Source organism: Citrus sinensis, chromosome 9, assembly GCF_022201045.2.
Source record: "Citrus sinensis cultivar Valencia sweet orange chromosome 9, DVS_A1.0, whole genome shotgun sequence".
Classification (NCBI taxonomy): domain Eukaryota; kingdom Viridiplantae; phylum Streptophyta; class Magnoliopsida; order Sapindales; family Rutaceae; genus Citrus; species Citrus sinensis.
The window spans coordinates 6,252,898-6,278,071 of record NC_068564.1 but is presented as its reverse complement, the minus strand read 5'-3'; the positions used below and the strand labels follow the sequence as shown (position 1 = coordinate 6,278,071).

General features: G+C 31.9%; 1 protein-coding gene across 5 annotated transcripts in view; it reads right to left on the bottom strand.

Annotated features, from left to right (window-relative positions):
- Positions 1 to 6,804: 6,804 nt before the first annotated feature.
- Positions 6,805 to 25,174, bottom strand: part of LOC102607632 (wall-associated receptor kinase 2-like) — an 88,758-nt gene continuing 70,388 nt past the window's right edge. For 2 of the 5 annotated variants that reach the window (XM_052433080.1, XM_052433079.1), the window contains 2 exons: positions 15,875 to 16,045; positions 12,848 to 14,495 (listed from right to left, as the gene is read on the bottom strand). In XM_052433080.1, coding sequence (XP_052289040.1) covers positions 13,456 to 14,495; positions 15,875 to 16,045 — 1,211 coding nt within the window. In that variant the 3' untranslated portion in view covers positions 12,848 to 13,455. Of the gene's footprint in view, positions 8,069 to 12,844; positions 14,496 to 15,874; positions 16,046 to 16,147; positions 17,139 to 25,174 lie in introns of those variants that run through there. The other 3 variants (XM_052433081.1, XM_052433084.1, XM_052433083.1) reach the window with 3 other exon arrangements.

Here is a 25,174-nt window from a genome sequence, read left to right as displayed (position 1 = left end):
ACTTTTCAGATTTAAAATAGACATATTGAAGTTTAATAGCTCAAAATTTTGGCGTATTTCGACACCATTAGGCCATTCATTTACAACACCAAACATAGTACATACACAGTTTCTAATAAATTCATACAACAACAGACCAATTTGAAAAATCCATTACAAATCAACTATTAGTTCAATTCATTCCAAAATCTCCAGACTTGAAATATGCATATTCAGCTTTTTATGACTTAAAATTTCAAGTCAATCATGTGTTGTTTAGTCACATTTCGAAACAAGTAAAGTTACAATAATAGTTCAACAATCCTCAAATTTTCTATAGAATCCATAAACATGTATCATCTTTTCGCTTGAATAATCAATTCTTAAGCAACTCAAACATCACCAAGTCACTTGTTTAAAGCGAAATTAGACATTGAAAACAAACAATAACCTTGCTTTTTGGTTTTCAAATAATAAAACATCAATTGCTTAAAGTTATCTACCTAAATCACAAGGTTTAACTTCCTATAATGGTCAAGTAATAAAGAAAATAGGCTTCAATGTCTAATTCTGCTATAAAAATTAAGATCTTAATTTTTATATGAAATAATAACAGTAGCCTTCGGTAAATAGTGGCTATGCTAAACGCGAGAAAGAAAAAATTAAAACGGATTCTGAGTGAGTTGGTGAGAGAAAGCAAGAGTTAAAAGTTTGATTATTTTAATTCGAAATAATACCAATTTTGCTTTAATTGCTAGAGTATTTAATTTTTAAAATTAAGATCTTCGGCTTAGAAAAATGTATAAAATTAAATTATTTACAGCTAATTCTTTATTATTTACTGCCAAAGTATAAAAGGGCATTAGATACTTATTTTAACCTTGCAGCTAATTTAATTCCCCGCATAATGGCAGCAAAATTTTACTCATTTGTGGACAAATATTTTTCAGTCGCAAACGTTCCCCAGAAGAACAGAAAATCTTTTTTTTTTTTTTTGGGTAGTGTAATACAATCACTTGTCATATAATTTAGCATGTATGTTTGGTAAATTAATCATTAACAAGTACATTGAAAAATAGTTTTATTTGATTGTAGTAAAAATTTATTTTCAAAGTAACTTATTTAATAAAAAATAGTTCTATTTCTTTCAATTTTTTTTTTTTTAGTTTAAACCACCCGATTTTCAGCGACCGCATTGGGCTTCGACTAATCCGAATTCGAGGTGTAGTCACAGTTAAGACTTCTTAACTCTCCCAAATGATGTGTTTAGTGGGGATCGAACCCGAAAGCTCTTCTCACTTACCCAGTCTGCGCCGCCAACTGAGTCACAATCGTTTGGTATTCAACTTTCTATTTATATATATTTTCAATAAATCATTGGCGTTTAAAATATGGCTATTTGACCAGATGTAGGTACTCATCACACCTATTTTTTGATTAACTTTTATATTCAAAATAAACCTCGAATAAAATTACTTTTGAATCCTTATGATTTTCTGGCATCTCTTCAATCACAATTGCAATGCTGCATCTTCATCGACGGCTACTCCACAATACTAGCCTTTTAGACAAGTTTCAGTTATGTAAACGAAATTAATGTTTACTGAAGTGAATTTCACTTCAATATGTTTTTCTGCTTCTGAATCCATTCGAGCCTCTTTTCCATAGTTGCACGACATGGGCAATTGGGCGTTGGAGACTTGATGAAGGAACACGCACTACTGAAATGTGCTTTGAAACTGTGAGGCATCCAGCCATCGACGGCGAATCACAGCATAAGATCACCTACACAGTTGTTGGCTTTTGCCGATCTATTAAATGACATAGATGGTTCTGTTTGATGGCGGTTGTGGTGGCGACCATACTTTTACTTTTGGGGCGTGTGCCGGCACCGGTTCCATTATTTTCATCATGACGTCGTCATTGCTTCGCTTAAATAATTTTGAGTCTTAACATGTACGTGGCGTCGTGTTAAGAACATTTTTCAGGATGCCAATGATGGTATGGCGTCAGAGAAATCATTGGCATCCAGCTATAGTCTTACTATTTTTTCCAGTTAAAATTTTGAATATAAATAAATTACCGTAATTTTAGTTTAGGTTTTTTTTTTTTTTGGAAATATGATTTCAGGATGAGGATAATTTTAACATTATGTATTATGAAATCAAATTCTGAAAAAAAAAAATATTGATTTTCAAAAGCTACTCAAAGGAGCTATTAACATTTAATACAAAATTAAATTCTCAAAGATTATTATTTTCAAATAATTACTTTTCAGATGCCTCCAAACATGCTTTGGATTGATACACAGACCATCTAAATCCAAACATGCACTAAGGGTGTGTTTGTTACACTTTATTGTTTTGCATTATGATGTTGCATTATAGTGTATTAAGCTACAATGCAATATCATATTTGGTGAAATATGAGCTATGATACATGTAATAATATTTTATATCATTATTTATATTACTATTAATTTTAAACTATTATTATTTAAATATATTAATATTTAAGCATTTATTGTCAGTTATATTAAATTATTAAACAATAATAAATTATTATATATTTGATATTATCATATAATTAAACAAAGTAATATTATATTATATTTTAATATATTATTTAAGTATTTATTATAAGTTATAATAAATATTAGATAATAATCAATTTTTATATATTAACCGTTATGATATAATATAATTAATATGAAAAAAAATACAATGTAATATTATTGAATTTTACTTTATATTTGTTATTATAATGTAAAAATAAAAATTAATATTATTAGTAATATAATATTAAATTACAAATATATTTTTATTTATTATAATATTAAAAAGAAAAAAGAAAAGAAAAAGGGAAAAAGAGAAGTTAATATGGCAAACTCAAAGAATTTTATTTTCAAGAAGTCCATTTAAACTCCTAGTTGGATTTAGTTAATGCAGCAATTTGCTGCACTGTGGCAGCAAATTGTTCCAGCCAAACATGAGATTGAACCAAACACACTCTAAATGTAATTGTAATATATTAGGGGAAAGGATTGTAATAGTCTAACTCATAAAATAGAACAAACCATTAGGCTGAGAGCTCAATAGTGAGAACTTATGCCCTCTGGTAGGGCAATTTCTCTTATATAGAAAGGATTTCTCTTCAATAATTATTTGCTAGATTTTTGGGGTTTACAAATGTATATATCTTGATTCTCACTAGATTCCATAAAGAGGTAAGAGATAGAAATAAGAGGTCAATGGTTTAAGTTCAAGCCGTCAACCAAAAGAAATTATATATTATCATCAAAAAGAAATCAACAAATGCACAAAGCAAATTATACGTTAATTAATATCATTATAGATCATACAATTAGAAAACAAATTAAGTAGAGTCTAAATTATTCACAAAAAAAATTGATATACTATATGCACGGTCAATAACTCAAATGAAAAAGATAATTGAAAAGACTAATAGACCTCTAAACACACACATAACTTAATGGCACAGAAAAGAATTTCAAAAACATACATTGATAATTGATTGCTTAGCTTCTCAATGAGAAAAAGTTCATTATTTCTTGAAAATTGTGGTTCGCTAGTAAGTCGTGTTAAGGCTTTGTTTGGTCGTACTTTAATTGTTCAAAATTTAATTATTTGATTTTTCCCTATAACTTTATGCCAGACTATGGGAAACGCTTAAAAAATTCAAAGCCCAAGCTCTCCTTGTGCCCGAAATTGGCTAAACCCAACCCACACCGTTTTTGAGCCGGGCTTTTTCTTTGTCAAAACCCCTTCAAAGTTTTCCTATAAGAGAGAAAAAAATTAGATAATATTTACACTTTTTTTTTAATTTTACACAAAAAGTTTAGGCAACTAATTAATTAAATTCTTCTTGATTTCTCCAAAGTAATTGTGATGCTGCTTAACGAAAATATACGTAAAGTAATTCATCAATGTTTTAACTCATTCATAAACATACTTTTGACCTTTTTAAAACAAGAAAAAAATATCAAATATGTGCATGGTCTTCATAACATATAACCAAAATTTATGCAAAGGGCAAATATTTCTTTGATTTTTACCGTTTGAACCAACTACATAGTTAATTTATACGTACTTAAAAATTACTCAAAAGGTTTGTATTATATTACTTTTTTTCTTTTGTTTTTTTTTAATGTGAAGGATGGATAAGACCCAAATTAATTTTCAGCCTCTTTTCGATGGGATTCGAATTCAAATAATGAATCAAGAAAATAATTTAGATCCACTTGGTCAAGTTAGATCAAAAAATTTCTCCTTATAAAAATATATTTAACATAGTGATGATTTAAATAATTATTCAAAATACGAGACTAATTGAATCATAAACTCAGTAAGAATTATAAGAACATTTATCCTTCGTACTAATAATTATTTGTGACTGCCAAATTAATTGGTTTGTGCATTCAAGATCTTGAAAACAAATTACACAACTTTATTAGGTAATATATTTTATGTCAAATTAATCGTGTCAGAATTTTTTTTCGTGTTTCTGTTGTGTTGTATTTGTCATTTAATCTTAGGTGGATTAACGAACACATTAATTATGAAACTGTTAAAGTTAATAAGTCTCTTGAGATTAAATTTATATAAATTAAAAAAAAGTACAAAAATGGAGACTGCTTGTCGATTCCATGCATGCACGTGTGTTGTCCCTGTAATGATCATCAGCTGCACGAGCTGCTTCATCGGATTCTCATTCATGCACTAACTAATAAATTAATCTATCACCCACACAGAAGCAAAATATTAGATGCTTTCTCTTTCCCCTCTTTAAGTTTGTGAAAAGAGAGAGGACCTAATCCCATTTGATAATTCAGATATTGAAAATGGTTTCTTCTTCTTCTTCTTTTTTTTTTTTTTGGTACAAAAAATGAAATTGAGGACTTAATACATAAACAAGAAACTAAAACAATTCATAGAAATATCAAACTGAAAATTAAGCTGCTATTAATAAAATCTATGGTTGTAAATTCACAAAATAAATTCCAACTCATGTTTCTGATTTTGAAGCCAAAGTTTTTTTTTTCCTGACTTGTAATGGAGTTTAACACACAGATGATCAAAAAAAAAAAAATTAATTTCCTGACAACCCTAGCTTCTTATTAATTCATGCTATAATCAGATTACAACTCAAGATGAGACATTTTTTTGGGAAGCAAACATGAAGAATATCTCAATATCTGGAGAACTGAAAAAAGTGACAGGAGACCTTTTTGATGAGAAATTTGATGAAGTTACCCTTTTCTTCATTGGAGCTGGTGGGCAAGATAATCTTTCAGATATTCTGAATCTTTTAGCCTTTGGAGTTGCACAGCCACCGCCATTATTACTAGTGAATGAATTGATAATATTGGAGCCACAAGATGAAACCTCCATTGATGATGATTGCTGCAGCTCGGAACAATTTTCACTTCTTGTAGAACTTACTTCCATAATGAATGCTAGCTGTGTGTGATCAACTTATGTTATTATATATTGCAATAGTATTTGACAAAACATGCATGAATAATGGGACTTTGCTGCAACATGGCAAAAGGAACAGTACAAAAATGCTGTTTAACTATTTTGATAACATGAGAAAGTTGCTTTGTATTTCATGCAAAGCCAAAATGGGATTACTGCAGCAAACATAACTGCTACCACTGAAAATAATATAAAGTTTCATTCAAACCTCTACCAAATCCTGATAAGATTTCTAAACTTTATGGAGAAATTTATGATATCTCAGCAACCAATTTCTTTGAAGCATTTCCCGTATATATAGATTTACTGATATGATATGCATGCGCCTTTGTAGTTTTGTTACACATAATTGGCGTAACCTGTTGAGAGATAATATATTTCAAGTAATTAATGTACCATTCTTTCATTAAATAGTGGGATTGTTCAAATAAGATATTTTCAAATAGGTGGAATTTTTTAAAATTTAACTAATGAATGATAGATTTTTAGGGATTAAATATCTTAGAAAATTACTTGGGAATTGTAATGTTGAAAATTAATTGGGGCAATAATCAGGCATGCTAACGGAGAGATTATGGCGGCAGTTACAGAAGCTCTTGAAGCAATGTAGAATTCAAATGAAATGGTTGCCGCCAAAAATACATCTTTGAGGCATTTCGTCGAACATTAAGATGGTGTATCTAGTATACGCAGATCTAACATCAAAAAGCCAAGCTCAAGGCTAATAAATACATATTTATTAAAAGCGAGCCGGTAGCTACAAGAGCAGAACTTCCTCAAACAAATCCAGTTTTATCGCCTTTGTTCTGAGAAATATTGCAAGGAATGATTTGTGTTTCAATAGGCGCTTTAAAGATCCTCAGATCGTTCTGGCAGGGGCATAAGCTCTTCCAGAACGGTGCATCAACGATCTGAGTTTATTGGCGAGGCTGAATATCAGCAGATACATATTTATTAAGAGCGAGCCAGTGGTTACAAGAGCAAGCTTCCCCAAATAATCCAGTTCCTTGCTTAAGATATTGGATCATATAACAATACGAAACATTTGTGACTAACTATCATTGCAGTTTGTCTTATTGTTCCGAGACTCGTTGATCTTATCTTAAATGAGTGAATTGTTATTGGGCACCAAGCAAACAGTGCACCATCTCATGACCTTTTTATTCATCTACTGCTTGATGATCTCCAGATGCTCTTGAAGCATTGTAGCATTCAGATGAAATGGCTCCTGCCAAAAATAATTCTTTTGAGGCATTCCGTCGAACAATAGGGAAGAACCATCAAACACATTCATTTTTGAACTAATAACAAGACAATGCTTCCCATAAAGGCATAAACCACATCCTTTTAAATTAGCACTTGGCCCAGCTAGAAGTACATCAATGTATGACAATACTGTTCTGACCTGCCTATTACAAGCAAATAAAAAAAGAAACGCCACAAAGATCACTTATACATACCCACAGTTATTTTACCTCGAAATACATATTTGTGTTACTTACTAAATCCTTGTAATTCAACCAAATAAAAAAAGAGACACAACAGAATAAATAAAGACGGATATCACACAAACACAGCATACAGTACCAATCATCTCCCATCATCAACTGCCATCAATTCGAGTTGCTTGATACTATCAGTCTATCATATCCATCTGTTGGAGTTGCATGGCTGGCTGGCAACACCCCATCTCCATATTCAAAAGTACTGACCTTGTAATCCCAACGCTACTTCCTTCATTGTAGGCCTCTCCTTGCCTCTCACACTCAAGCACCTAGCCGTTAGCCTGGCCACTTCCTTGAGCTGTTGCTTATTGCCATCGTTTACAATACGACCATCGAGAATCTCAAGTAAACGATTCTGTTCCAATGAAGAAAGAAAATGCATAGCCAGACTTCTCTCCTCCTGCCCATCCGACATAAGTGCCTTCTCTCCCGTCAGTAGCTCGGCAAGGACAACTCCAAAGCTGTAAACGTCACTTTTGTCCGTCAACTTGGAAGTCTGACAAGACTCAGGATCTAAGTACCCAGAAGTACCTTTCAAAATCGTGTTTTTTATAATTTCGTCAATCGGAACCAATTTTGAAGCTCCAAAATCAAAAATTTTTGCAGTATACTTTTCATCCAAGAGTATGTTGGCAGACTTGACGTCTCTGTGAATTATTGGAACATTAGTTTCAGAATGAAAATATGAAAGCGCTCCCGCAGTTTCTGCAGCTATCTTCAGCCGTACTTCCCAGGAAAGGTTCTTTGTAGCCTTTCCTTTGTCTTTCTCATGAATATGCTCAAAGAGGGTGCCATTGCCGACTAATTCGTAAACTAATAAAGGCACTTGTGTCTCCAAGCAGCAACCTAATAGCCTTACCACATTCCTGTTGTTTATCTGCGAGACCACAACCAGTTCATTGATGAATTCATCAGTCTTTTTATGATCAACGATATTGGACTTCTTTACGGCAACTGGGGTTCTGTCTGGTAAAAATTCTTTGTATACGTCGCCAGAGCCTCCGTGGCCAATCACGTTGGCATAGTTGTTTGTCACAGTCTTGATTTCTTCTTCCGTGAAAATTTTTGCCTTCTCAGAAGATTGACCTTGCAATTTAGACAACTCTCGTTGTAGAATACGCCCACCCCACCATTTTGCTCAAAGAATTTTTCTTTGAGTTTCATGTACCTTCTTCTCTTCCACAGAAAGTGAAGCCAAGAGATGATCATAGTCGCAAATACAAAGCTTATGCCAACCCCTACATGTAAATTAAAACATGCAAATTCAAAGAGATAATGAGCTGGAGAAACTAAATTTAAGAGTATAACATATAACGTTAATTAAAAACCCTCTCATCCATCATTATTTTATAACTTTATGCTTGTGCTTGGTTGCTTAAACATGTACTCAACTTACATTTTAGGCAAACAATTGTGCTTTGAAGCGGAAACATGTACTTGGAACGAAAACTTCATTGACTATGTATGTAATTCTAGCGCACAGGGTTAAAGCTAGGATAGACCAATCTTGATTAACTCCCCCTCACACCAATCTTGGAGGGATAATTGATTGAATTTCTCGAAATTAAAATGCAAAATTCAGTATTCAAGGACAAAATTTTAACCCCTAATATGAAACTCTTGTCTGGATTTTATTGGACGTAACTGTAAGACGAGCCTAACTGGGCATCAAAACTGCAATTTAAAAATTTTAAGAGATAAAGCTTAAAATAGATTTCGGTGAAAAGTGCAACTTCAAAAATTAGAACCTGGACTCAAAGTAGAGAACAAAGTAGAGTCTAAATTATTCACAAAAAAAAATGATATACTATATGCACGGTCAATAACTCAAATGAATAAGATAATTGAAAAGACTAATAGACCTCCAAACACACACACACACACACAACTTAATGGCACAGAAAAGAATTCCAAAAACATACATTGATAATTGATTGTTTAGCTTCTCAATGAGAAAAAATTCATTATTTCATGAAAATTGTGGTTCGCTAGTGAGTCACGTTAAGACTTTGTTTGGTCGTACTTTAATTGTTTAAAATTTAATTCTTTGGTTTTTCCTATAACTTTATGCCAAACTGTGGGAAAGGCCTAAAAATTTTCAAAGCCCCAGCCCTCCTTGTGCCTGAAATTAGCTAAACCCAGCCCACACCATTTTTGAGCCGGGCTTTTCTTTGTCAAAATCCCTTCAAAGTTTTCCTATAAGAGAGAAAATAATTAGATAATATTTACACTATTTTTTTTTTTAATTTTACATAAAAAGTTTAGGCAACTAATTAATTAAATTCTTCTTGATTTCTCCAAAATAATTGTGATGCTGCTTAACGACAATATACGTAAAGTAATTCATCAATGTTTTAACTCTTTCGTAAACATACTTTTGACCTTTTTAAAACAAGAAAAAAATATCAAATATGTGCATGGTCTTCATAACATATAACCAAAATTTATGCAAAGGGCAAATATTTCTTTGATTTTTACCGTTTGAACCAACTACATAGTTAATTTATACGTACTTAAAAATTACTCAAAAGGTTTGTATTATATTACTTTTTTTCTTTTGTTTTTTTTTAATGTGAAGGATGGATAAGACCCAAATTAATTTTTAGCCTCTTTTCTATGGGATTCAAATTCAAATAATGAATCAAGAAAATAATTTAGATCCACTTGGTCAAGTTAGATCAAAAAATTTCTCCTTATAAAAATATATTTAACATAGTGATGATTTAAATAATTATTCAAAATACGAGACTAATTGAATCATAAACTCAGTAAGAATTATAAGAACATTTATCCTTCATACTAATAATTGTTTGTGACTGCGAAATTAATTGGTTTGTGCATTCAAGATCTTGAAAACAAATTACACAACTTTATTACGTAATATATTTTATGTCAAATTAATCGTGTCAGAATTTTTTTTCGTGTTTCTGTTGTATTGTATTTGTCATTTAATCTTAGGTGGATTAATGAACACATTAATTATGAAACTGTTAAAGTTAATAAGTGTCTGTTTGGTATGGCTTATTTAAAAGCCATAAGTGCTTATTTAATCGTATAAGCACTTTTTAAAATTTTTTATGGTGTTTGGTTATTTTTTTAATAGAGTTTTTTTTAGCTTAAATAAGCTAATTTACCTCTACTAGCAAAAACCCAAAATTTGAGCTTTTGGGAGTAGAGGTTATAGAGTTTTTCTAAAAATATATAATATAAAAAATATCACATAGTTTAATGGTTCAAAAGTGCTTTTTTTATTGACAACCAAACACCCAATGACTTTTTATCCAAAAGCTCTATTGGTATAAGCTCTAGTGCTATAAGCTCTACTGTTATAAGTTCTATTTAATAAGTTGTACCAAACAGAGCCTAAGTCTCTTGAGATTAAATTTATATAAATTAAAAAAAAGTACAAAAATGGAGACTGCTTGTCGATTCCATGCATGCACGTGTGTTGTCCCTGTAATGATCATCAGCTGCACGAGCTCCTTCATCGGGATCTCTCATCCATGCACTAACTAATATATTAATCTATCACCCACACAGAAGCAAAATATTAGATGCTTTCTCTTTCCCCTCTTTAAGTTTGTGAAAAGAGAGAGGACCTAATCCCATTTGATAATTCAGATATTGAAAATGGTTTCTTCTTCTTCTTCTTTTTTTTTTTTTGGTACAAAAAAAGAAATTGAGGACTTAATTTCATAACCAAGAAACTAAAACAATTCATAGAAATATCAAACTAAAAATTAAGCTGCTATTAATAAAATCTATGGTTCTAAATTCACAAAATAAAGTCCAACTCATGTTTCTGATTTTGAAGCCAAAGTTTTCTTTTTTCCTGACTTGTAATGGAGTTTAACACACAGATGATAAAATAATAATAATAATTTCCTGACAACCCTAGCTTCTCATTAATTCATGCTATAATCAGATTACAACTCAAGATGAGACATTTTTTTGGGAAGCAAACATGAAGAATATCTCAATATCTGGGGAACTGAAAAAAGTGACAGGGGACCTTTTTGATGAGAAATTTGATGAAGTTACCCTTTTCTTCATTGGAGCTGGTGGGCAAGATAATCTTTCAGATATTCTGAATCTTTTAGCCTTTGGAGTTGCACAGCCACCGCCATTATTACTAGTGAATGAATTGATAATATTGGGGCCACAAGATGAAACCTCCATTGATGATGATTGCTGCAGCTCGGAACGATTTTCACTTCTTGTAGAACTTACTTCCATAATGAATGCTAGCTGTGTGTGATCAACTTGTGTTATTATATATTGCAATAGTATTTGACAAAACATGCATGAATAATGGGACTTTGCTGCAACACGGCAAAAGGAACAGTACAAAAATACTGTTTAACTATTTTGATAACGTGAAAAAGTTGCTGTGTATTTCATGTAAAGCCAAAATGGGATTACTGCAGCAATGTAACTGCTACCACTGAAAATAATATAAAGTTTCATTCAAACCTCTACCAAATCCTGATAAGATTTCTTAACTTTATGGAGAAATTTATGATATATAGATTTACTGATATGATATGCATGCGCCTTTGTAGTTTTGTTACACATAATTGGCGTAACCTGTTGAGAGATAATATATTTCAAGTAATTAATGTACCATTCTTTCATTAAATAGTGGGATTGTTCAAATAAGAAATTTTCAAATAGGTGGAATTTTTTAAAATTTAACTGATGAATGATAGATTTTTAGGAATAAAATATCTTAGAAAATTACTTGGGAATTGTAATGTTGAAAATTACTTCTTTGAGGCATGCTGATGGAGAGATTATGGGGGCAGTCACACAAGCTCTTGCAGCAATGTAGAATTCAAATGAAATGATTGCAGCCAAAAATACTTCTTTGAGGCATTTCGTCGAACATTAACATGGTATATCTATTACACCCAGATCCAACATCAAAAAGCCAATCTCAATGCTAATAAATACAAATTTATTAAGAGCGAGCCAGTGGTTACAAGAGCAGAACTTCCCCAAATAAATCCAGATCCATTGCCTTTGTTCTCAAGGAGATATACGTTAATCTCACATTATGAAAGCAGAGGTCATTATTCTGAGAAATATTGCAAACAATGATTTGTATTTCAAAAAGAGCTTTAAAGATCATCAGATCGTTGAGGCAGGAGCAGAATCTCTACCAGAAGGGTGCATCAACGATCTGAGTTTATTGACGAGGCTGAATATCAGCAGATGCAGCTAGCCACTGATCCATTGAAAAAGATTGCAGGCTTGCGGGGCTATAATTAAGAATGCTGATGAAGAGAGATTATGGCGGCAGCTTCGCAAGGAACACTATTCTTTGGAATATAGATGTTGAAGCAGAAGCAATGAGTTTGGGTTGCGCAGGAAGCTGATTTAGTTACTTCCGTTAGTCGTCCAATCAGATGATTTTTTTATTTCTGTAAATCTTGTCCAGAAGCTGGGAGTAATAGAAAACAAATCTTTTGGATAGCTTAAGATATATTCAAATGTTAATTATGTATATAGAACTTGCAACGGGGAATCCATAGATTAACTAAATTTGATATTAGGAGCCCGGCTTGTAATGTCTAAAATGGAAGAAATTATAGCAGAAGTAAGAGTTTTGATTGATTGATTAATGAAACTTACCTTTCAAACAATTTTTAAAAAAAATCCAACTTGTTAAAGATAAAAACTTCTAAATAAAACGACACAAACAAGCGCCGTGAAATGATATTTCCCAGCATGAATCGTTCTTCATTTTTTATTGATAGTTTTAGTACCAGGTGCAAAGATGTAGTTATTTGCTTAAGATTTTGGATCATATAACAATACGAAACATTTGTGACTAACTATCATTGCAGTTTGTCTTATTGTTCCCAGACTCGTTGATCTTATCTTGAATGAGTGAATTGTTCTTGGGCAGCAAGCAAACAATGCACTATCTCATGACCCTTTTATTCATCTACTGCTTGATGATCTCCAGATGCTCTTGAAGCATTGTAGAATTCAGATGAAATGGTTCCTGCCAAAAATACTTCTTTGAGGCATTCCGTCGAACAATAAGGAAGAACCGTCAAACACATTCATTTTGGAACTGCTAACAAGACAATGCTTTCCATCAAGGCATAAACCACATCCTTTTAAATTAGCACTTGCCCCAGCTAGAAGTACATCAATGTATGACAATAATGTTCTCACATGCCTATTACAAGCACATAAAAAAAGAAACGCCACAAAGATCACTTATACATACCCACAGTTATTTTACCTCGAAATACATATTTGTGTTACTAAATCCTTGTAATTCAACCAAATAAAAAAAGACACAGCAGAATAAATAAATACATACATCACACAAACACAACATACAGTACCAATCATCTCCCATCATGAACCGCCATCAATTCGAGTTGCTTGATACTATCAGTCTATCATATCCATCTGTTGGAGTTGCATGGCTGGCTGGCAACACCCCATCTCCATATTCAAAAGTACTGACCTTTCAATTCCAACGCTACTTCCCTCATTGTAGGCCTCTCCTTGCCTCTCACACTCAAGCACCTAGCCGTTAGCCTGGCCACTTCCTTGAGCTGTTTCTTATTGCCATCGTTTACAATACGACCATCGAGAATCTCAAGTAAACGATTCTGTTCCAATGAAGAAAGAAAATGCATAGCCAGACTTCTCTCCTCCTGCCCATCCGACATAAGTGCCTTCTCTCCCGTCAGTAGCTCGGCAAGGACAACTCCAAAGCTGTAAACATCACTTTTGTCCGTCAACTTGGAAGTCTGACAAGACTCAGGATCTAAGTACCCAGAAGTACCTTTCAAAATCGTGTTTTTTATAATTTCGTCAATCGGAACCAATTTTGAAGCTCCAAAATCAAAAATTTTTGCAGTATACTTTTCATCCAAGAGTATGTTGGCAGACTTGACGTCTCTGTGAATTATTGGAACATTAGTTTCAGAATGCAAATATGAAAGCGCTCCCGCAGTTTCTGCTGCTATCTTCAGCCGTACTTCCCAGGAAAGGTTATTTGTAGCCTTTCCTTTGTCTTTCTCATGAATATGCTCAAAGAGGGTGCCATTGCCGACAAATTCGTAAACTAATAAAGGCACTTGTGTCTCCAAACAGCAACCTAATAGCCTTACCACATTTCTGTTGTTTATCTGCGAGACCACAACCAGTTCATTGATGAATTCATCATTCTTTTTATGATCAACGATATTGGACTTCTTTACGGCAACTGGGGTTCTGTCTGGTAAAAATCCTTTGTATACGTCGCCAGAGCCTCCGCGGCCGATCACGTTGGCATAGTTGTTTGTCACCCTCTTGATTTCTTCTTCCGTGAAAATTTTTGCCTTCTCAGAAGATTGACCTTGCAATTTAGACAACTCTCGTTGTAGAATACGCCCACCATTTTGCTCAAAGAATTTTTCTTTGAGTTTCATGTACCTTCTTCTCTTCCACAGAAAGTGAAGCCAAGAGATGATCATAGTCGCAAATACAAAGCTTATGCCAACCCCTACATGTAAATTAAAACATGCAAATTCAAAGAGATAATGAGCTGGAGAAACTAAATTTAAGAGTATAACATATAACGTTAATTAAAAACCCTCTCATCCATCATTATTTTATAACTTTATGCTTGTGCTTGGTTGCTTAAACATGTACTCAACTTACATTTTAGGCAAACAATTGTGCTTTGAAGCGGAAACATGTACTTGGAACGAAAACTTCATTGACTATGTATGTAATTCTAGCGCACAGGGTTAAAGCTAGGATAGACCAATCTTGATTAACTCTCCCTCACACCAATCTTGGAGGGATAATTGATTGAATTTCTCGAAATTAAAATGCAAAATTCAGTATTCAAGGACAAAATTTTAACCCCTAATATGAAACTCGTGCCTGGCCTGGATTTTATTGGACGTAACTGTAAGACGAGCCTAATTTGGAATCAAAACTGCAATTTAAAACATTTAAGAGATAAAGTTTAAAATAGATTTGGGTGAAAAGTGCAATTTTAAAAATTAGAACCTGGACTCAAAATTATAAAAGAATGACAAATTTGGACTATCTAAGTTTCGATAATCGGAATTTATTTTGATTAAACCGGAAACAGATTCGGTGCTTAGCTGAGCTTGTGCTGAGCACTGGATCAATGGTCAGTAATTGTCTCATGTGGGCCCCAAGCAATTGCTAACTATTGATTCGGTGCTTAGCACAAGCTCAGCTGAGCACTGGATCCTGGTCCGATTAAACCCGATCCGTTCTCGAGGATCAAATTAAAATAATGAGAAAAGTCACCCTAGTCTAGATCGCGGAAGGCCAAACTCGATCTCGGATTTTGAAATTCCTATTGGTATCATCACACACTACACCTTGAAACCAAATAACACATTAGTGAGTCATGATAATTGTAAGAATTCATGCATACTTAAATAGAAGATTTTACTCACCCTTACCATAAAAATACATAAATAAATAAATATTTAATAACAGTCTTGGACTTGACCAGTTGACCTCAGGTAACACGGCAGTTGGGCTAATTCTGTCACTGCGGTGCTTGTTAATCAACCACACGGCCTATGAAATTATGTGACTTCTACAAACTTCAGAGGTGCATTAAAATACCCAATTATTAACACCTGACTTTTTGTTTTGTGTAATTTAAATATATTATTATGCTTTTAAAGACCTTAGGCAAGGTATATATGAACTAAAAAGAAAACAATTAACAATTTTCTGTTGTTTACATAGTTTATTCTCTTTAAAACATTGTGAGCCGCAGTTAGAAAAAATAAATAGATAAAATATTAGGGCAGCAACTACGTAATACGTATGTCATAAAGCCCCTCAAATATGCAATAAAATATACTAGAAGGTGCTTGTATTACATACCTAGAGCCACCTTTAGTGCAGTATTTTGATTAGGTATACAACCTCGTCCATCTTTTGTGCCGTCTCCATGAAACCCCTTGCGGCAGCGACATGTGTAACTTCCTGGTATGTTATCACATATGTGCGTGCGCGTGCAGTTATTGAGGCTTGGGTCTTCGCATTCATTAACATCTGCAATTAAATAATTTTTTTAAATATTAATTAATTAAAAATGATTTTAAAAATTAGAAAATGAACATCCGCACGTGAGTGAGTATGATTAAAGATTTATACCTTGGCAACCATCAGAGAGGTATGGATTGCCTTTGTAACCTTCGTTGCATTTGCAATGATAGCCGGAAGAAGTATTGTTGTTATCCTCGGGTTTATCACATGATGCATTCTGTCCACATAGCTTTTCTTCTTCGCATGTTTTATCTGTGATTATTTCCCAATCAAGCACTATAGGAAACATCCTTGGTGTGCCCTCCCTGACAAGATAATTGGAGGAGAAATTGAACCGGCTTTGATCAACAACAGACGCATAAGTGCATGGATTGAATGAGGACACATATTTGTGATTGTTAAAGCTGCGTGCTTTCACGTCGAGTTCTCTCAGCCCTCTAGGAATCTCAATCTGGCAACATCCAATGCCGGTGCAGGATCCGTTGGTGACATCGTCGAAGCTTTTGCACGCGGACGAGCACCCGGAACTGTATGTTTTCCCACCTACTAAGTAGCCACTAACGAAACCGGAACTGTCACAGCCAATGACTACAAACTTGTTTTCCGTGTTAGAGACGGTGATGAACTTGGACAGAGAGAGAATAGCCCCGTTTCCGGCTTCTGAATTGCCCTTACGGTCATAGCAGTCACGGGCATTGAAATGCATGACATTCATCCGACCGTTGGTGGTTATGTTGACAACTTCGACATTTGAGTCCCCTAAAAATGGTTTGGGTGGGTTGTAATGAGTTTCGTTACAAGTGATGACAAAGTATTTGTTCAGAAAACAACCAGGCCTTGTACCGAATGGATACGGGATCTCGACGTCTCCACAACGGCTGGGGCAGCCGGGCTCGGGTTGAGCATGAGCGGCAGCTGCACTTGCTCGTAGCAGTACTAGCAGCAGCACCACCAGCTTTGTTGTATATCGGAAAGGCATTTCAAGGAATCCTGTAATTATTAACTTAATTAATTCTTTATCACAAAGAGTTGCTACTTGCTACCCAGCTCGTTTCTCTTTTATAGGGCGAGGACTAGAAGAGCGCTAGCAACAATTGCCCATAATTGTAATTTTAAATCAAATATTAATAACTTTTGAATGGCGTTTAATAAATGAGTTTGTTAGGTTGGAACGCTCTAAAGTCGAGCATCTTTTTATAATTATAGGATTAAAATTATAATAAATTATTTATTATTTATTATTTTATGTATATAATTAAATTTATAGTTTGTTGTAAATCAACTCCAATGTAATTATAATTTTAATATTTTTTCAATGTATTAAATTATCCGATATTCGAAGATCATATTGGGTCTCGACTAATTCAAATTCGAGCTGGATAGTACCATTAAAACGATAAAACTCTCCTAATAAATATTTAACGCAGTTACATTCCTAAATTTCGAATGGAGCACCTTAATATAATAACATGACAACGTGTAAGTGTACATTAGTGCCTCCAAGTCACCATCAGTCATGTGCCTCCCAGCTGCTGCCCTGTATCCCTTCTAATCACACGGTTTCAATGTTAAAAAAATCTAAAAATAAAGTAAAAAAGAAAAAAAATAGTTATTGCATTTCACGTGTTGTGGATGAAATTACCTAAAAGTTCAGACAATGATAAACTTTATCCGCAGAATTATTAATTATTGAGTAAATATGAGATATATCAAGACTGAAACATGTATTATTCTTTCTCGATAAAACCTAAATTTATTTGGAGGGGGACAGTGGCTCATTTTTCTTTGATTTTGTTTTTTTCTTTGTTTTTACCGCTTAGATCTTTCTAAAACTTTAATAGCTTATGTAATTCCTAACATTAAATTGTTGGGGGAGGGGGGGGGGGAGAATATTTAGGGTTGAAAGATAAAATGAGTTTTAACATACAAATTGATAGGAGGAAAAAAATTCAGCATTGTTTATAAATTAAAATCAATTAATCAAATATAGTATGTCATTTGTTTTAGTGATAATGTCTTTGTTGTAATTTATTCTATTAACTAGTTGTGATTAAAAGGCCGAGTGGTTAAGACTTGGAGGGCAGAAAGTATAATTGAGTGAAAGTAGTCTCTTCCTTACTCAAGTATGAGTGGAGTAGGCATCCTTTGAATATTAATGAGGATTAAAATATAGACAGAACTCTATAAGTATTAATGTAAGTTAGTTTCAGTAATAGTCTGATTTGTAAATTTTAATTATAATCTCTCGTAATATTAATTATAGTTTGAGTAATAATCTAATGTAATTATATATAAAAAAAAAAAACCAGTTGTGATTCCACAAATGATTGGGAGAACGTACATTCAAATGGGAAATCCTATGGAACATAAAAAATGTACAGAAGCACAAAGAAAAAATTAATGGAAATTAACTAATTAACAATAAACATTATATATAAGAATCCCCTATCTTACAATTAATGTAGGATACACTCGTCGCATAAACAGTAAATAAGTCCCACGCATATACTGTTCATATGAGAGATGTACCTTACATCAGTTGTAACATAGTGTTTGCCTAAATATATATATATATATATATATTTTGATAGGCCTGGATATAAATTAAGATGAGAGCGAATTTCACGAAAATCCGATACGCGTGAAAAACGACTGGTCCAACTTCGGAGAAAGAGGTACGGTTGTTGCGTGTGAAGAGCGAGTTGGTCTTTATTTATTATTATTATTATTATTTCTTTTCAGGATTTCTACCCCTTGCATTGGGATTTCGGATAAGAGTCCAGTTCACGTCTTCAATAGTATCAGATGAGACTCCGCTTTTTTTAGTTATAATTATAGCATTCAATATCTTGACAATTTATTTATTTTAATAAAAATAGCATTACATATCTAATAGTCTGTTACAGAAGTTCCACAGTTGCGGTAGGCTTAGTGTCCATATTTGACTTCAAAGTCCTTTCTATGCTTTCCTTATTGTTTGATAATTCCCTTAAAATAATTGAAACAATTAATTTATTTAAACAATCATTAATTTCATCATTTTAATTTCTTCTAGCATATCATTGTTACGATTACGTTTAGAAAGAATCACTCAATCAGTTATGTCGATTATTGACGTTCTTTTTTTTTTTTCCTTCTTCTTCTTCCTCTTTTCCTTCTTTCTTTTTATTTGATATCTGCTAGAGATTCAATATTATTATCTTTTTTTTCTTCCTTTATTTAATATGCTAGAGATTCAATATTATAGTATGCTATGTAACTCTCACAGAAAATAGCTGCCAACCGTTCATATTGAACTTGTTTCTAAAAGTAGTGTTCACTTTGGCCAAACCAAAATTTTGGCTTGAGAGAGTCAATATAAATAATTACAAATTTGATGAGGTCACAATATAAAATCTATAAATGCAGGGGTAGAAACATAGAACTTTTTTAAATTAAATTGTTAAATTTCAATTAGGACTAATTATTTTCAACTGGGGGTTTCTCAAATCATGTGACCTCTAATTAAGATGTCACCCATTGACAAATATCGCGATATTAACATACTAATAATAGATAATAATAATAATAATAAAATAAAAATCATCTTAATTCTTACTCATGACGATTTATAACTCTGGTTTAATTATTAATTTTGCAAATGAAAAAACAAACAAAATAACAAGGAAGACTTGTACCTTGGCAACCCAATCAGAGAGGTACAAATGGATCCCCTTCATTGGCTCTTGCCGCACTTGCGATGATACCCGGAAGTACGTGGTGGTGTTCATGCATTTTGGAAAAAAGTTGTTACATTGATGATTGATCATTAACAAATTCAGTAATTAAATGCATTTTTTTTCCAGATGCATTTACCGATAAAGACTTAAGACGCGTAGGCGATAGACCCACACCACTCCACACGTTAACAAAGTGGAGTCTTTATCATTTATGCATGTCGAGTTTCAACTTTTTTTTATCAAGCTGATTTTCATATTCAGCTATGAATGGTGGGGTTTTGTTATATTCCAATTCTTTTCTTTTCTTTTATTTATTTATTTATTTTTTTTTTGGGAAAATTATGAAAAGAATTTTATCAAGTTGTTATTAAGATGTACGAAAAGTGATTGCACCCTAAATTCGGATAAAATCTTAATAAAAACACATTCAAAACAACGTTGTTTTAGATAAATTAAAAATAAAAAATAAATAAACTCACTAAAATAAGGACGTTTTCTGAGTTTGTTTTTGTTAAAATCTTGTCAGGATTAAGGACGCATAAGTGTTCTTTTATTTTATTTACTGGCGCATGATAGAAAAAGAGAAAAAGTGAGTCCATGTAGTGAGTCTTTGTATAATTAGGGAGAAAATATTGGTTGACCATTGACCTAATAAATAAATAAACTCACTAAAATAAGGTCGTTTTATGAGTTTGTTAAAATCTTGTCAGGCACTCATAATTGTTCTTTTACTTTATTTACTTGACGCGCATGATAGAGAAAGAGAAAAAGAGAAAAAGTGAGTCCATGTAGTCTTCGTGTAATTAGAGAGAAAATAATGGTTGACCATTGACCTCAAGTCATCAGACCTATACCTCTAGCTGACTAGCTCCCCACGGTATGTCTCACTTGTTGCATGGGTGTAATGATAATTTACCAAGTCCATGGTCCACGGAATTGAAAATTCACTTGATTAGTCTAATTGATGGACTTATGTTAAGTTACATAATGTTATAATTTATAATAACTTAAGAGTTGTATTAAGTAATTTTAAAGTATTTGACAATTAAATTATACTTGGCAGAATTAGTGCAACTATAGAGTTATTTTAACATTATGTAACTTAGCTACACCCTTCGAGTGGTAATTAATCATGTTGAAATTCAGAGGTCATGCATAGTTAAAATATCAAAATTATAAAAAAAAAGTGCTCAAGATTGAAGTTAATTTTGTGTTCAAACGATAAAGAGAGTGAAAAAAAAATTTGAAAGTAAATGCATTAAATATTAAACTAATATTTAAGATTGGCTTTTGAAAAATATTTTGTGAATTTAGCTTCTTCAATAAGAAAAAGTAATAAAACTAAAATTATATAAATTTAAAATGAGTGGTAAATTCTTTGTCTTCACCAATTTGTGTAAATTAAGAAGGGATAAAAATTGAATCCTTAAATTAGAACAAACCTCTAGTTACGAAATTATGTGGCAATTTTGTAATAACTGAAAAATCCAATGGTAATTGTGTTAGTAACTATAACTTGAAAAAAAAGAGGTCAATTGATTTCAAAAATGATTCCAACTTGTGAGATATAATTTAAAACTTTTACAAGTCACAAAATAGAAAGTCGTCTTGTAGATTTTAAAGGAATTAAATGTATAATGGTGCCCTTCTGCGTAATTTTTGGAGATAAGACATATATTTCCACTCGGTATATATTAATATTCTTTGGAGGTCATTATTCATTAAGATGCCTGGCTATAGGCCTATTGTTGTACTTCTTTTTTATTTACAATAGAAAATCAACAACAATAAGCTTAAAATTAAGAAAGTATTGTAATCACAAAATTTGTTATTTCAAATCTACAAAGAGTACTTGAGATCGTTGCTTGAATATCTATACTTCTAAGCTTGGCATCACAAATAGCTGTCACAGCTTCACTGTGAAGTGCAGTCAAAACTTCTCTAATGCATAGGCTACAAAACTAGTACTACTACTTCATCAGTTTCCAATAACCCCAACCTTCAATGTAAAACAACCCCCTCACCTTAACCATATGGAAACGCAAAGATTGATAAAAGATAGAGAAAACTAGATTCCATTTTACACTAACCTAAATATCATAAATTTACTAAAATAGGAAAACTCAAAACATTATTATATAACAAAATTCTTCTAACCAAAATTTTTTAAAAAAAAACCAAACTTGATATCTAGAAAAAAAGAAGATAAAAATCTTGAAAGTAACAAGAAAAATAAGAAAATATCTTAAAATTACAAAAAACTATGGAAAAAAATGGAATTTTTGACCTAACCATAAAGCATAATGGCTAGAGCAATTTGGGTTTAGTTTGTCTCGTTGCAAATTTCGAAACGATATATTGTACGTCCCAAACGAACACTATGGCTGAAATTATGACCTAGGGAATGTACCCTACTCATCTACGCAATCATCGTACATCACACCTGCTATTGCTAGTGCTACTACTAATCTTAAGAAACCAAGAAACAATAGCATTAGATAATCATCCCTTTTCTTCAATCCTTTTTCTCTTAAATTTACATCACACTTTCTACTGCTATTGCTAATCTTAAAAAACCAAGAAACAATAGCCTAGATAATCATCCCTTTTCTCTAACCCTTCATCTCCTATATACACATCGCACTTGCTACTGCTAACTACTAACCTTAAGAAACTAACATCCTTTGCTCTCTTTCAATAAGTTAACTAATTGGTTTAAGTTGTTCGATTCATATTTTTTGAATTAGGTTTTTTTGTTTAGATTAATTATATATAAAATTAATTAATTACTGACTTTTATTTTTGCATTGCAAACAACATGCAAATGCACATAACTAGGGTTTTGAAGAGAATAAAAATCATACCAAGGGTTTTGAGAAGATGACGGAGAGGAAGACGACAAGACAAGGAAAGAGGACAACAAAGAGGAAGATGATAAGAGGAGGAAAAAAGACGATGGTGAGGAAAACGGCGAGAGGAGGAAATGCACTTCACTCAGTCAATTTCACAATGCAATCGATAGCCAATGTGTGAGGAAGACAATAGCGAACAACGGCGTTCAAGTTTTCAACTAGATGATGGCGAAAAAAGAGTCAGTGTTGAGGGATTTCAAGCTTCAACTTTCTCTTTGTGTGTGTTGTTCATTTGACACTTAGAAAAAAATTAGATTACAGAGCACCAAGACGATGCGTTTTTTATTTTTTAATTAAAAATTTTAAAATTTTTAAAAATTAATATTTTAAGTTCATGAGTAAAACGTTGTTTTTCCAATTTAAGTGAAACGGTGATGTTTCTTGATTCATAAACATTTTATTTCAAATAATACCCAAAATTTTGATCAAACAAGTGCCAAAATAAAGTCAACATTAAAATTCTTTTATGAATTCTTGATGTACTATATTCTATCACAATGTCATCATAATCCTTGACATAGTTTATTTCTATCATGATTCCATCATAAATACTTGATAGACACAAAATTTATCAAGAATCTATCATGCTTTTATGACTTATAACTTTGTTCTCAAAATCTGTGACAAAATGTCTGTCATCTAATTTCAGTTTTCTTGTAGTGTAATTTATAGGTATTTTTGGAAATATGATTTTAAGATGAGGATAATTTTGGCATTATGTATTATAAAATCAAATTCTGAAAAAATTTGATTTTCAAAAGCTACTCCAACAAGCTTTTAATAATCAATACAAAATTAGATTTTCAAAGAATCTTATTTTTCAAGTAGTCTAGATTAAGAAGCTTTACTAAACATGTTTTGGATTGTTAGATTATCAAATAAGTGATTATTTGACTATCTAAAGAAATTCTAAATATGGAATAAGAGAAGGACCAAGTTTATTAGCCTATTCTCGAAGTTTTTTAAATAAATTACCTTAATTTTAGTTTAGGTTTTTTTTTTGGCAATACGATTTTAAGGTGGGGATAATTTTGACATTATATATTGTGAAATCAAATTTTTAAAAAAATGAATTTCAAAAACTACTCAAACAAGCTTTTAACATTTAGTACAAAATCAGATTCTCAAAGAATATTGTTTTCAAATTGTTCATTTTAATAAACTTACCAAACATGCTTTGGATTGTTAGATAGTCAAATAAGTGGTTATTTGACCATCTAAATCCCAAATATGCACTAAGGTGCGTTTGACACACTTTATTGTTTTGCATTATGGTGTTGCATTACGGTGTATTAAATTACAATGCAATATCATATTTGGTGAAATATGAACTATAGTACATGTAATAACATTTTATGTCATTATTTATATTACTATTAATTTTAAACTAATATTATTTAAATTTATTATTATTTTAGTATTTATTATTAGTTATATAAAATATTAAATAATAATTTATTTTTCTACATTAATTATTATAATATAATTAATAGAAAAATAAAAACATGATGTAATATTATTGAATTTTACTTTATATTTTTTATTATAGTGTAAAAATAAAAAATAAAAATTAATATTATTAGATAATATAACATTAAATTACAAACATATTTTTATTTATTATAATACTAAACTGAAAAAAGAAAAAAAGAGAAGGTAATTAAGCAAATTCAAAGAATTTCATTTTCAAGAAGTCCATCTAAAGTCTTAGTTGGATTTAGTTAATGTGGCAATTTGCTACACTATGGCAGCAAATTGTTCTAGCCAAACATGAGATTACACCAAACACACTCTAAATATAATTGTAATATATATTAGGGGGAAAGGATTGTAATAGTCCAACTCATAAAATAGAACAAGCCATTTGGCTGAGAGCTCTTATGCCCTCCCGTAGGGCAATTTCTCTTATATAAAATATATTTCTCTTCAATAATTATTTGTTAGATTTTTGGGGTTAACAAATGTATGTATCTTGGTTCCCACTAGATTCCATAAAGAGGAAAGAGATAGAAATAAGAGGTCAATTTTAAGTTCAACTTGTTTAAGTTCAAACCGTCAACCAGAAGAAATTATATATTATCACTAGAAAGAAATCAACAAATGCACAAAACAAATTATATGTTAATTAACATCATTAGAAATCATACAATTAGAAAACGGAGTAGAGTCTAAATTATTCACAAAATAAATTGATATACTATATGCGCGGTCAATAGCCCAAATGAACAAGATAATTAAAAAGACTAATAGACCTCTAAACACATACACACACACACACAACTTGATGGCATAGAAAAGAATTCCAAAAACATACATTGACAATTGATTGTTTAGCTTCTCAGTGAGAAAAATTTTATTGTTTCATTACAATTGTGGTTCACAAGTGAGTCATGTTAAGGCTTTGTTTGGTCATACTTTGATTGTTCAAAATTTCATTCTTTGGTTTTTCCCTATAACTTTATGCCTGACTTCTGGAAAGGCCTAAAAAGGACCGCTTTGTGCCC